This window comes from Trichosurus vulpecula, chromosome 8 (assembly GCF_011100635.1).
Source record: "Trichosurus vulpecula isolate mTriVul1 chromosome 8, mTriVul1.pri, whole genome shotgun sequence".
Classification (NCBI taxonomy): Eukaryota; Metazoa; Chordata; class Mammalia; order Diprotodontia; family Phalangeridae; genus Trichosurus; species Trichosurus vulpecula.
The window spans coordinates 177,262,071-177,275,197 of NC_050580.1; the positions used below are offsets into that span (position 1 = coordinate 177,262,071).

General features: G+C 42.2%; 1 protein-coding gene across 1 annotated transcript in view; it reads left to right on the top strand.

Annotated features, from left to right (window-relative positions):
• SLC7A8 (solute carrier family 7 member 8) overlaps positions 1–13,127 on the top strand; it is a 74,030-nt gene that overhangs the window by 22,189 nt on the left and 38,714 nt on the right. The window contains exons 3-4 of the mRNA XM_036735042.1: positions 8,184–8,388; positions 10,031–10,182. Coding sequence (XP_036590937.1) covers positions 8,184–8,388; positions 10,031–10,182 — 357 coding nt within the window. The remainder of the gene's footprint in view (positions 1–8,183; positions 8,389–10,030; positions 10,183–13,127) is intronic.

The window sequence follows — 13,127 nt, forward strand, 5'->3', positions numbered from 1 at the left end:
TCATACTAGGGTAGTTTCATGTTGGAAATTGCCCAGAGTTGCTCTCTCTTTAATTTAGGGCTGATAATAGTTGTCCTGCTTTCCTCGTCCATAAAATGAGGAGAGTAATAGCTACCTTACTTTCCTCATTAATAAAATGGAATTTTTTTACATGTATTACTTCACAGGGCTGTGAGGATCTAATTTTTTGAAGTAATGTTTTATTGTAAGCATAGGACAAAATAACCCCGAAAGGGGAATAAAATCATATTATCTCAATTATTTAATCATAGAGTGTCACTCCCCTGTTCATTTAACTTAAGTAACTTCCCCCATTGCCTTGACTATTAAGTATAAATTCCTCTGTTTGGCTTTTAAACCCTTTCATAACCTGGTCCCCTCCTTTTGTACTCTGTGATCCAGTGACACTGGCTTCCTTGCTATTCCTCGCACAAGAGTTTCCATCTCTTGACTCCTGGGCATTTTCACGGGTAGCCCTCCATGCCTGAACTTCTCCCCATTCATCTCCACCTTCTAGCTTCCCTGACTTCCTTCAGGTTTCAGGTGAAGTCCCACATTCTGCAAGAATCCTTTCTTGGCTACCCTCCATACTTAGTACCTTCCCTCTTCTTCATCTCTAGTCTGTCCTGTGTATATCACGTTTGTGCATAGTTATTTGCAGATCATCTTCCACATTTGACTGTGGGCTCCTTAGGTGCAGGGACCGCACTTTTGTGTCCTTTGTATCTTGTATCCTCCGTGCCTAGCACATAAGAGGTGCTTAATGCTTGTGGACTGAGCAAATTTAGCCAGGCAAACAAAGGTTTGGGACTTTGATTATGTCTCCTTGAGAAATGCTAATTTCCCTACAGACACCTCATTTGCAAACTTTTAAATAATATATAAATATTTACCAGGTGATACTATGTGGTGAATAATTAATTGATTAGCAAAATAGGCATAATATAAATGGGTCAATGGACTGAGGAGTCCGAAGACCCTGAATACAGAGTGAGACAAATGCATATAGTTCAACTTTGACCTCGGTACCTCCCTAGATTTTAACTTTGCCCTTAGGATTTTGATAAAATGAGGACCTTTGTTCCAGTCTTCCAACTATTCCAAGCATTTCATATCTTAGATCAGGGCTGTCCAACCTTAGGTTTTTATTGAGACAATAGACAATATATTTTGATTTGCCATTTTAGTGAGAGCTCTGCAGTACCTCGGCTTCCTTTACTAAAGCATTTATGTAAATTTCTATGTTTGTAGGCTGCCACATAAATCACTGCATTTTGGACAGCCAGATCTTAGGTAAAAGAGGTGATGCTATACGCTATTCATCCCCAAATGAATTGGTGAAACTTTTTAGAGGTTAGAAGCACTTTTCTCAACGTTTTAGTGATCTGGAGCAATCCAAGAGCTAGAGAAAGAAACATTCTAGAAATGTCTAGAGAAAGAGATCTCTGATTCAGATGTTTATCTTTCATGAACTTTTGGTCAAATTCTGATGTCTCTCATTCCAGAGGATCAGATCTTTTCAACAGCAACCACCTCCCTCATTTGCCCTCAGCAAAGACAGTCCTGACTCAGGAGAAATACGTTGGCTTACTCCTCCTTTTTCAGCACCTTAAGGACCAAAGTCAAACCTTGTTTTTCTAACCCCTTGAGCTACTTTTATGACCCCTGATTCAATTGCTTTTCTCTTAGTGGCTTGCAATGCTGTATACATCGATCACTCAGCTGATAAAATCTTGCCAAGGCAAGGTGTTTTTAGGTTTACCATCATGTTTCAGCCATGACAGCAACCCAAGCTCCCTTATTTGGTCTCATCCAGGTACTTTGTTAACTCCTGTACACCACTGGCCAGTGAAGAAGGCATTGCACATTTGTCAGTCTGAAATCATTAAGGCTTTTTAGTAGCTTCATTGAGCTGGGAAGAGGCCAACTTCCAATAGCTATTAATTCTACACTAATGGAGTAACTTTTAAAGAGGTAGATTTCTGCAAAAACTAAGTAGCTGGAGAGGAAAGGAAATAGCTTCATACAATCAGGAAAACTTAGAAACTTTTTTATATTTTTTCATAAAATCAGAGAGTAGGGACAGTACTCTTGCTTTAGTTGAGTTTCTGGGCAGTAGCACCAAAACTAATGGTTCTGATGGATGGGCTCTGAACAGTAGAAAAGGAAATTTCAGACCGACTGTGAGAAAGAAACGAGCTCCTTCTCCTTCTGGTCTTTCCATGGTTGAATTTCAATTTCTTTGGAAGTCATTCTTAAGTGGACTCTGTCTCCTGACTCTTCCAATGTTGATTTCACACTGCAGCATTAGTATTTTTGATATCACAAAGGACAATGTATTCTGTGGCCCAAAGGAAGTAGAGAAGGAGCTGCCTCTAAATGAGGCTCTCATCTCCTTCTCTGGCTGTACTAGATAGGCACCAGCTCTCAGGATGAAATGATGAAAATTACATGGAAATTTTGAGATGAAAGTTTCAGGTTAGGGTTAAAGCTGAAGTTTGCATTGGCTATGAGGTCCGTCGCTTTTTGGATGAGGTTTGTGAAATCAGGTTTCTGGCAATCAACCGTAAAATGCTATGTCCCCTTCACCTAGTCTATTCCAACACTAGTCCCAAATTACCAGAGAGAGATGAGGATGGGGATTGGAAGTATTTTGTGGGCTATTTTCCAAGAACATTGGCAAATTTGATTGGGAGACGTTTCTAATTTCTCAGTTTAACAATTTCTCCTGAATGTGTTCTTCAGTCAATTAGTCTATGTAGCAGGCACTGTGCTAAGTGCTGGGGAGTCAAAGAAAGGCAAAAACAGTACCTGCCTTGCAAACTCTAATCAAGAAGACAAACCATGATGGACAGACACGCTTTATATAGGTTAGATGGAGGACAATCTGAGAGGGAAGCATTGAACCGGAATAAGAAAAGCTCATTGAAGAAGGTGGGATTTCAGCGGATTTTATGTTTGATCCTGGAGGTACTAGGCAGTCGGTGGGGTTTATTGAGTAGATGGGTAACATGTTCGTGTCTGCGTTTTAGGAAGAACCACAAAACCTTGGCACTGGAAGGGACTTAAGTAGGGCTCTGTTCTAAACTCTACCTGAATGGAAATTGCTTCTACAAAATTACTACCAAGTGGTCATCCAACCTTTGCTTGTAGACTTCTAGTGGGAGGGAATCTACTGTCTCTTGAGGTAGCCTCTCTTGGATATCTCCAGTTGTGAGGAATTTTTTCTTTATATCAAACCTAAATCGGCTTCACTGCAACTTCCACAAATTGCAAGTCTAATCTTAGAACTTTGACTGCTTGAAGATAATGATCATGCCTCCCAACACAGTTCCCATGATGTCTTTTCAGTTAATCAAAAGTGTTTAATATGCACCTGCTCTATACCAGGCACTATGCTAGATAGGGATACCAAGGGGGATACTGAGACAAAAATGAAACAGCCCTTGTTCTCAAGGAGCCGGGATTTATATTCTATAGCAGGAAAAAACATTCATTCGTATAAGCATTATTGTGCTGGAGCCAGCTTGAACGTATTGGAGAGAGCTGATTGTTAAGTTTTCAGTGTAAAGCATTTACCCCTCAGAAATTGACAAAAATAAATAAATCAGGACTTGATTTATTATTTTGTTGATTGCCTAGATTTAAGAAAGTGATGGAGAAATGTTGATGATGTTCATTAAATTTAAAAGTGTTTTGTAGGCACATGTTTCTCTGGAGAACCAGTTAAGCATTTGCCAGCACATTTTTGTTGTTCTTCGGTCATTTTTGAGTCACGTCCAACTCTCAGTAACCCCAGTTGGGGGTTTTCTTGGTCAAGAACTGTGTTTCAACTTCGCCAGCCTAAATATTCCCAACTCATTGAACTGATCCTGGTATTGATGAGGTTTAGACTGTGGGAACCCCCTTGAACCCCACACTGAATCTTTCCACTTGATCTGGCTTTTCATGCCCAAATAGCCCAGCCTAGCCTTCCATTGTCTGGCTATTTCTGGATTGCCTTCTGGCTGTTTCCTACCCTTGATCCTGATCAAAATATCTATACCCTAGCTCTCATTGTCTGTCATCTCCAGGTAGCCTTCAGCTATTCCCCACCCTGGAGTCTGACCTCACCCCAGTCGCCCCAGTCTGCTCTAAACCACTCCTCTAGTCATCCCAGACTAATCGAGATCACCCCTCAATCCCTCCCATAGTCTTTCTGTATCTAAGTCTCATCTTACCTCCATGAAGGCGCTCAGATTCAATCTAGCTCAGCTCAGATTGGTCTGGCCTGCTGGCATTAGCCTCACAAATGCTCAGGCCCCTTAAGCGTCTACCCAATATGGCGAATCCTTAATAAACTTTGTTTTAACTTGGCTGAGAAGGCTTGAGTCGAATTCATTCCGCAGGACCTGGCATGTCTGTATTTTGGGGTCTTGAACACCCCTCTGAAGAGGTTTAAGGTTGAGGGGTGCTCGACACCCCGAAATATTGACGCACCGGGTCCTGCCGAAAGAATTCGACTCAAGCCTTCTCAGCCAAGGGAAAAGACAAAGTTTATTAGGGATTCACCATAATGGGCTGTCTTAAGAAATCCCCCCACCTTGTGACGCCTGTTTCCACAAGCGGGCCAGATTCAACCTACTGAATTAGATTGAATCTGAGCACCTTCATGGAGGCAAGATGGAGATTATATACACAAAGATTGTAGGAGGGATTGAGGGGTGGTCTGGGGTGACTAGAGGAGGGGTTTAGGAAGGGTCTTGAGGGGAAGTCCGAGGAGGGCAAGGTGAGGTAATGGGATTAAGGGTGGGAAGTAGTTGAACAACAAAGGGCGAGGCTAGGTAGAGATTTGGGCCTAATGATAATGTGAGGCTTGTGGCCTTAGGGGAAGGCCAGATCCAGTTGGAAGATTCAAGGACAGTTCAGGGGGGCTCCCAGAGACTGTATTCCAGATTCAAGGGGGTTCCCAGCTGCTGGGCCCTCATCACCCTCAACCCCAAACCTCATCAGTCCTGGTCACCCTCTCCTAGACACACACTCTGTTCTCATGCTATCATCACCTAAGTATCCAGACTTGAACCCAGGCCTCCAGGTATGTGGTCTGACCAGGGCAAGTTAGAACAGGATGACATGGCTTCCCTCCTTCTGGGCCCTATTGGCTCTTTTGGCTGCCATGTCCTAACGTTGACTCAGTGAGTTTCTAGTCAAATCCCTAAGATTTTCCCAAAGGACTTTACTTAGTCAAGTCTCTCCCATCTTGTGTCTTTGTTAAGTTGAACTTTCCTTTTCTTTAATATGTAATAGTGTTACTAAGCAAACAGGCAATAATCATAGCCAGCACTATAGAATTTTAAGGTTTACAACAACATGCTTTTGAGATGATCTCATCTGATCTTCATCCACTTCAACCCTGGGAAGAAGGTCTACCAGTATTATCCTTTACAATTGGGGAAACTGAAGCTCAGGAAGGCTAAGTGACTTGTCCATGGTCACACAACCAGTAAGTCCAGTTCTTTCTAGAATAAAAGTCTGGTGCACCTTCCACCATGTCCTGTCTGCTAGAGCCTCACTTAGACCAGGAAGTAGAGATTTTTAGAATCAATGTTTATCCTGAGGCTATTTCTAGTTCTCTGGAGAAGACCAACCCCATTAAGTGAGGGAGGCAGAATCTGTTGGATGGAAGAAAACTAGCATTTTTTAAGTTCTTGTAATTACTATCTCATTTGATCCTTACAATAATACTGGTAGGAGGTGCCATTTTACCCACTGGTGTGAGAAATTAATATTCCTCTCGTATTTTATAACTAATTATTTTTGTTAATTCCTCATCCAGAAACCAACCAGTGTGGAAAATCTCTCTTAGAAATTTACCCTGGCCACCATCTAATTAGATAATGAAAGGAATTCTAAGTTTGGGCTAATGGGTCATTGTTGTTTGCTCCTACCTGTCTGGGAGATAGATGGTTGATTCTCCCCATTGTCCAGACTGGTGATGTGGAATTTGATGTCTCTTTGACTGGGGTTTGAATGACCCGGTCTGGGAGAAGGTTGATTCTCCTAATTATCAAGACCGCTGATATGGAAATTGATGACTCTTTGTTTTGAGTAACCTGGTCTGGGGGTAGGTTGATTCTCCCTATAAATAACAATGTTCTGGCCTTATTAATAAAATGATTAAATTACCCAGGAACTATGTCTCTGGAAAGAGTCTTTTTAATCGTCGTACTGGCAAAGAGAACAAAGTCCACCTTCCATTGGTTCAGACCTTAAAGAATACAGTGATTTGTAACATCACTTTATTTACTCTTCTATGATTCCGCTTCCTCATTCGTACGGCGGGAATTGTAATAGTCGTCCTGTCTAACCTCCCAAGATTAATGTTACTCCCAACACTTAGGGCCGCCCCAGAATGGAACTGGGTACCTCCAGGGGAACCCCTTCACCGGAGGTCTGTAAGCAGACGCTGGGTCACCCTGCTCAGGTGTGCTCCTTAACTCTAAAATTTTGTGACCTTGAGGATCAAGCGTTCAGAGTCATTTTCCTTTGCATTTTTGTTGTGATTGTACAGATTATTTTCCTAGTTTTTCTCACTTCACTCTGCATCCAGGATTTCCCTAAGTCTCTCTGAAACAATGTTTGTTATTCCTTAAGGTGCAATAGTATTTATCATATTCATATACCATAATCTATTTAGCCATTGCTCAGGTAAAGGGCATGTAATCCCATGTAATTTGTTTCCAGTTTTTTGCTGTGACAGTGCCATTCTAAATATTTTTGTACCTGGGCCATTGTCCTCTTTTTTTGATCTCTTTGGGATACAGACTAGTAGTAGTATTGCTGTGTCAAAGGACATACACAATAACTTTTGGGGCATAGTTCCTTCTTTCCAGAATGTCTGTAGTAATTTGTACCTCCTCCAATACTGCATTAATACACCTGCTTTCCCACAGCCCATCCAACATTTGACATTTTCCTTCCCTGCCAGTCTGACAGGTGTGAGGTAGAACCTCAAAGTTGCTTTAAATGTGCATTTTTCTAGTTATTTGTTCTTTGAAGCATTTTTTCATATGCTATAGATAGTATGGATTTTTTTCAGTGTTGCTCCTAAGCATTTAAGAAACCAAGCAAGAGGCCTTGGGAACAAGAAGTACCTATGGCAAACCTTGGCCTTTGGAAGATCAGGGCTGGGAGGGGTGGGGGCCATAGATAGTGACTATGTAGATGAGCACGAGACCTAGTGAAAGTGGGTGAGGTAGCTGTCTTGCTATTCCTTCACTCTTATCATACTTGTGTCTAGCTTTTGAAAGGCAAGTATGATCTGCCTTTCGAGCCTGGGAATAGTATTATTAAACTGTAATACCATATTGGTTAAAAGAAAAACCTCATAGGATTTAGGAATGAAAGTGGCAAACAATTTATTTAGTGAAAATGTCCATACAAATTCATATTACTACTGACTTTAAATTAGTCCCTGCTCTTTCCACTCGATATTCCAGTGGTTCCCTATTGCCTCCAAGATCAAATATCCTACTCCTGATTGTAGCCTAGCCCCTTGACCTTTCCAGTCTTAGACTTTGATCTTCAACGCTGACCTCCTTGGCTGCTCCTTCCACAAGACATTCCTCCATTTCCTTACTTCAGGCATTTTTCCTGGCAGTTTCCCTCCTGTGCCTGAAATTTTTTTCCTCTTCTTCCTCATCTTTGCCTTTTGACTTCCCTGGTTTCCTTTCAAATTCCAGTTAAACTCTTACCTTCTCCAAGAGGTCTTTTATATTCTCCTGTCTTTTCTCTCTCCCCGCCAAGTTCTTTCCCTTTGACATTACCTCCTATTTAACCTGCATAAATCTTGTTTGTACACAATGGTGTGCATTTTGTTTTCTCCATTAGATTGTAAGCTCCTGGACCCATCTACAACACTTAACACCTGAAGGCAGCTAGATAGGTGGTGCACTGGGCCTGGAATCAGGAATACATGAGTTCAAATCCAGCCTCAGACCCTTGCTAGCTCTGTGGCCCTGGGCAAGTCACTCAACTTTTCAGCCCTCCCTCATTCAAATCAAAGTCAACTGCAAGTCATATCATCATTTCCCTGAAGTCATGGTCCTCTTCGAAAATAAAGGGCAAATACAACTAGCAGGCACTTAATAAATGCTAGTTTACTTGATCTGACTTGACTTTCTCCTTTCTCTCTCCTCTTATAGGAAACATTATTGGCTCAGGAATTTTTGTCTCACCAAAGGGTGTCCTGGAGAATTCTGGCTCTGTGGGCCTTGCTTTGATTATATGGATTATAACAGGGCTCATCACAGCTGTGGGTGCACTGTGTTACGCTGAACTTGGAGTTACTATCCCTAAATCTGGAGGTGACTACTCTTATGTCAAAGACATCTTTGGAGGCCTGGCTGGGTAAGGTTATTACCTGGGGCACTGGGTAACTTTGGGCACAGGGAAATGGAAGTGCCTGGGAATTCTAGGCAGTACAATTCAGGATCTCATCACTTGGGTTCCTTGCTCTCTTTCTTCGCTGGATGATTGGGGATCCTCAATGACCATTGCCAGGCTTCATCAGCCTCCAGTGTATCCCAAGACCTTAAGTACCATTTCTTGGAAAAGGGGAGCAGAAGAAGTCCCTCATCTGACTCAGACACACAATTATAAATTATAAGATGCTTCTCCTTTAAGAAGTGGTGTTGGTGCATGTATAATTATATCAGATTGTTTACCCTCTTGGGGAAGGGGTAGGGAAGGAAGGGAAGGAGAAAATTTGGAACCCAAAATTAAAAAAAAAAACATGAATGTTAAATTGTTTTTCCATGTGGTTGCAGGGGGAAATAAAATATTTTTAAAAAGACACAAACAAAAGCTAAATAAATACATACCATTGTATTATATGTATATATAATACAGGGGTTTTTTTTTTAAAGTTTGTGTTGCTGAAATGAGGTGATTAGATGTCCAGATTTCTGTTGGCTTGGGACAAATGATAATTCAGGCCAAGTAACCCCATAACAGAATTAGCCTAACTTTAATATGGGACAATTGGCCAATTTGTCTAGTACCTAGAGTCATTTTCATTCCGTCCTTTCTTGGGACAACTGGAGCACTGAGGAAAGCTAGAGAGGGGGATTTACCAATTGCCTCTTAGACCCCAATGTTGGTATGGCTCCATGTTGGGAATTTCTCATAGTTGCTCCAGTCTGATAGCATTAGCAGAATAAGGTACAGGGTTCTTATCCCTATCACCATCTTATTGGTGAGTGGCTCAAAATGAAAACCCACCAACAGAGCAAAGAAAACCACACAGCTGTCATCATGGAGTCAACTTGTAAGAGCCCTGGACACATAAAATATTCTATTGTTCTTGTTCATTCATCTTGACCAATGAGACCGGTCATCTTCCCATCACTGGAAGAAACACAAGTCCTGTTCTTCCCACATTAACAAGGCTCGCTGCTCTGAGGGGAAACCTCAGTGATATGGTTCCTAGGTTTCCCTCAAATGCCAAGCAATATCTACAGTTCTTTCAGGAGAAGCTTAACCCTATCCTTTCTTTACTCCCTCCCTCTCTAAGAAAGGGGTATAAAGAGCCCTCATTCTCCTCAATCCCACCAATTCATTTGCTTCAGAGACTAACCCTCCTTGCTTGGATCTGAGGGGAAATTTTAAAAAATATGTTTGGTTCATCTGTCCATCCGTCCCCTATCACTGACGAAACTAGGAGCCAGTGGGGTGGAAACATATGGGGGAGGGAGGCAGGAGGAACACTGAAGTCTGTGCTAATAAATGCCTATGTTATTACTTGCTGAAACATTAACAATAATTGCTAATAAAACACATCCACAGCCTGAAAGGACATGCTTCTCACTTCTTTGTGGTTTAGCACCTTCATAAACTTGAAGATAAAGGGTACTCCCTTCTAACACCCTCCCTTTCCACAAAGGCTGCTCTCGAGTTTCCCAGGTGTCCTTTTTTGGAGCAAGTTGTACTTTTGCTAGCCCTGAAGGAAGGGACTCATTCAATTCATGACCTGTCTTCTTCCTTCCATCAGGTTCCTAAGGCTGTGGATTGCTGTGCTAGTAATCTACCCCACCAACCAGGCCGTCATTGCTCTCACCTTCTCCAATTATGTGCTGCAGCCACTCTTCCCCACCTGTTTTCCTCCAGAGTCTGGGCTCCGACTCCTGGCTGGAGTCTGCTTACGTGAGTATCTGCTGAGTCTTCCCCCCTCTTCTTCTGGGTGCCTTCCTTGCAGCCCTCGTGTTCCTGATCCTGCACCCTCTGTCTTTCTCATTATTTCTCCTCCCTTAACCTACGTTCTACTTGCCTGGTGTCTTGGAGAAAACCATGTATTTCCAAGTGTCTACTGTGGGTCTTATCAGACTTGTCAGATTTCATGGCAGTGGGTCCATATCTACCTATGAACAGATGTTTCATAAGCAACCACACAAAAAATTTGTAAGATGCAGTTCATGCCCTTAAAGTTTATATTCCAGCTGGCTTACAGATATAGGAGAGGTAGTATCCAATCGATCTCTGCTACTGTAGGTCAGTCACCTGATTTCATAGACCTTCAGTTTCTCCATCTGTGAAATGGAAACAAGCATACTTGCATTACTTACTGATTGACCTCAGAAGGTTGTTGTGGAGAAGCTGCTCTGTAAAAAACTGTAAAACGTTACATAAATATGAGCTGCAGGAAACAACCAGAATTACACATACACATGCATGCACATACCTGCACACACATATTGTATATATGTACCTATGTATGCCCAAACGTACACATAGATAGCAGCTTGGGGTAGGAACTGGACCCATGGTTGATTTCATCGCCGTAGGGAACCTCCAGATAAAGAAATTCAGATCAATGATGTAAGTAAGCACTTTTCTCTGCAAACTTATAGTCTTAGAGTTACTAGAGCCCTCAGTGAGTAGTTAAGTTGAGTTGCCCCCGGGGTCACACAGCCAGCTTGTATCAGAGTTGTGAGACTTGAACTTGGGTCTTCTTGAATCCAAGACCAGCCCTCTGTCCACCACACCTTATCTTTCATGTATACAGGTTGTCCCAAAAGTCTTAGTGCAATTTTAAGCTTCTACAGCTTGTCCTAGGAAACTCACGTATATGTGTTCACATAGTGTGCTCTGCCTGAGGCAGTCTGCCATGTGGACTTAGAAGCAGGAGCATATGAAGGTAGTATTTTTTTGACCTTCCAGTCCCCTAGATACATGCCCTTTTGATTGGCTCCTGAGCCAAAACTTGGTGTGCATGTAAAAAGACTCCCATGGAGCCAAATTGATGTCTCTTTCTCCCTGTGTTTGAGTGTGTAAGCTATAGCTGTTTTAAGCCCCCAGGTACAATGAATGACTTAGTTTTAGGCAGTTTAATTGAAAGTGATTTAAATATCACCTAGCCTACACTAGACCAAATGCTGGGATTGGTTAATTTCTTAATCCCAACCCATAATGGTCTTTCCATGAAATCCTACAGCAGTGATCACAGTTTAGAATTTAGCAGTTAATCATAATGATATGCATAATAGAGATACAGATATGGATTAGATTGCCAGATTTGGGTGGATCTCCATGACAGCTTTGTAGTACATGGGCAAAGGTCCCACAGAATAATCAGGAATTGATAGATGTCATCCTGCTTTATCAGAGGGAGTACTTGAATTGAATAAATCACAGATTCGTAAGTACGTGTGTGTGTGTCTGTGTCTGTGTTCCAGAGTTCTAGGGCTAACTATCCTCTCTTGACACCCCCCCCCATTTCCAATATTATGCCCCTAGCACAGTTTACCTCTGCTGTACTACCTAGATCCCTTAATGCAGCCCTGACTGGTTTATGGGTTAACTTATATTGCATTCAAAAGTGGTGGTCCAAGGTCCTGATCTCTTTTATTCTGGACTTGTTGGTGAAGGCTGGGAAGGTTTAAGGGGATAATAGTGACTGTTAAGACCTGACTCTCCTCAGTGGATTCAACTATGCACCAGTTCTGGCTCTTGCAGTGGGCCATCATTGGCATTGGTCAATTAGGTTGACAGTCCTTGACACAGGGCATCGCCTTCCAGGGGACTCCTGTAGTTGTGAAAAGTTGTTCAGTAGGTAAGGAAGAAAATATCCAACACCACCAGAGGATTTCAAATACATACTCATCTGTTTGTGCTCCAGGTGTACAGTGTTTAGACAACATGGAGCAGCTAAGCAGCTAGGGACTACCTGGGTCTCTGGAGCACTCTGTTTGCCAGTCAGCAAGCTCCAAGAAGGAGCTCTTGGGAAGGCAGGAATAGTTTTTTGCCTTTTGCTGCTGGACAAACTTAATTTTGGTGGTACTCTGAAAAACAACCAAAATGCTGGCCACTGCTATTTCTGTCTCTCATGGGTGAGCACTCAGACACACAATTTCCTCTTTCCTGCTGATGTTGCTGAAAGCGTCTTAGGCTGGAAACTAGATAGTATCGTGGCTTCAGAGAGCTGGAAGCAACCTTTACTGGTCATCAAGTTTATACTCTATGATTAGATAGCTTCTTCATAACAGGGCAAGAAAATATCCCCAATGACAGGTCAACAGGTAGAGTTCCTAGTTCTCACTTCTACTTTGCCCTGTGTTCTCCAAAGCATATGAGGCTCAGGCTACTGGGCACACACCCTCTTTGGAGTATGTGCCCCACTGTCCTCCCACAATGGAGACAAATTGCCCTGAGACTTTTTAGATGGATAAGGATCCCTCCTGGTTTTTAATAGATCCGGAGAGGTAGATTTCACAATCTCTGTCAGCAACCTATTCCAACATCTGACAAGTGCTAGGGATAGAGCCAGGGAAAGAATTTTAAAGCCTGGCTTGTGGCATTTATCACAAGACACATATGCTAGGAAGGATCACCAAAGGTCATTTGGCCTATCCCCCAGGATTTCTAGGCCAATTGTATCTAAATTACCTCAGAGGGCCAATTTTCAACTCCATTAGCCTCCAGAAAGAATAATTCCAAAATCTCCCTTGCTAAAAAACAAAACAAAAAAAAACAATTCTTTCCAGTTGATTTAAGCTTAATCCTCTCCAGATTCTTATTTATCTGACCTTTGGCAAATCACTTAACCTCCATTCCTCAGTTTCTTGGGACTGGACTAGATGACCTCTAAGTTG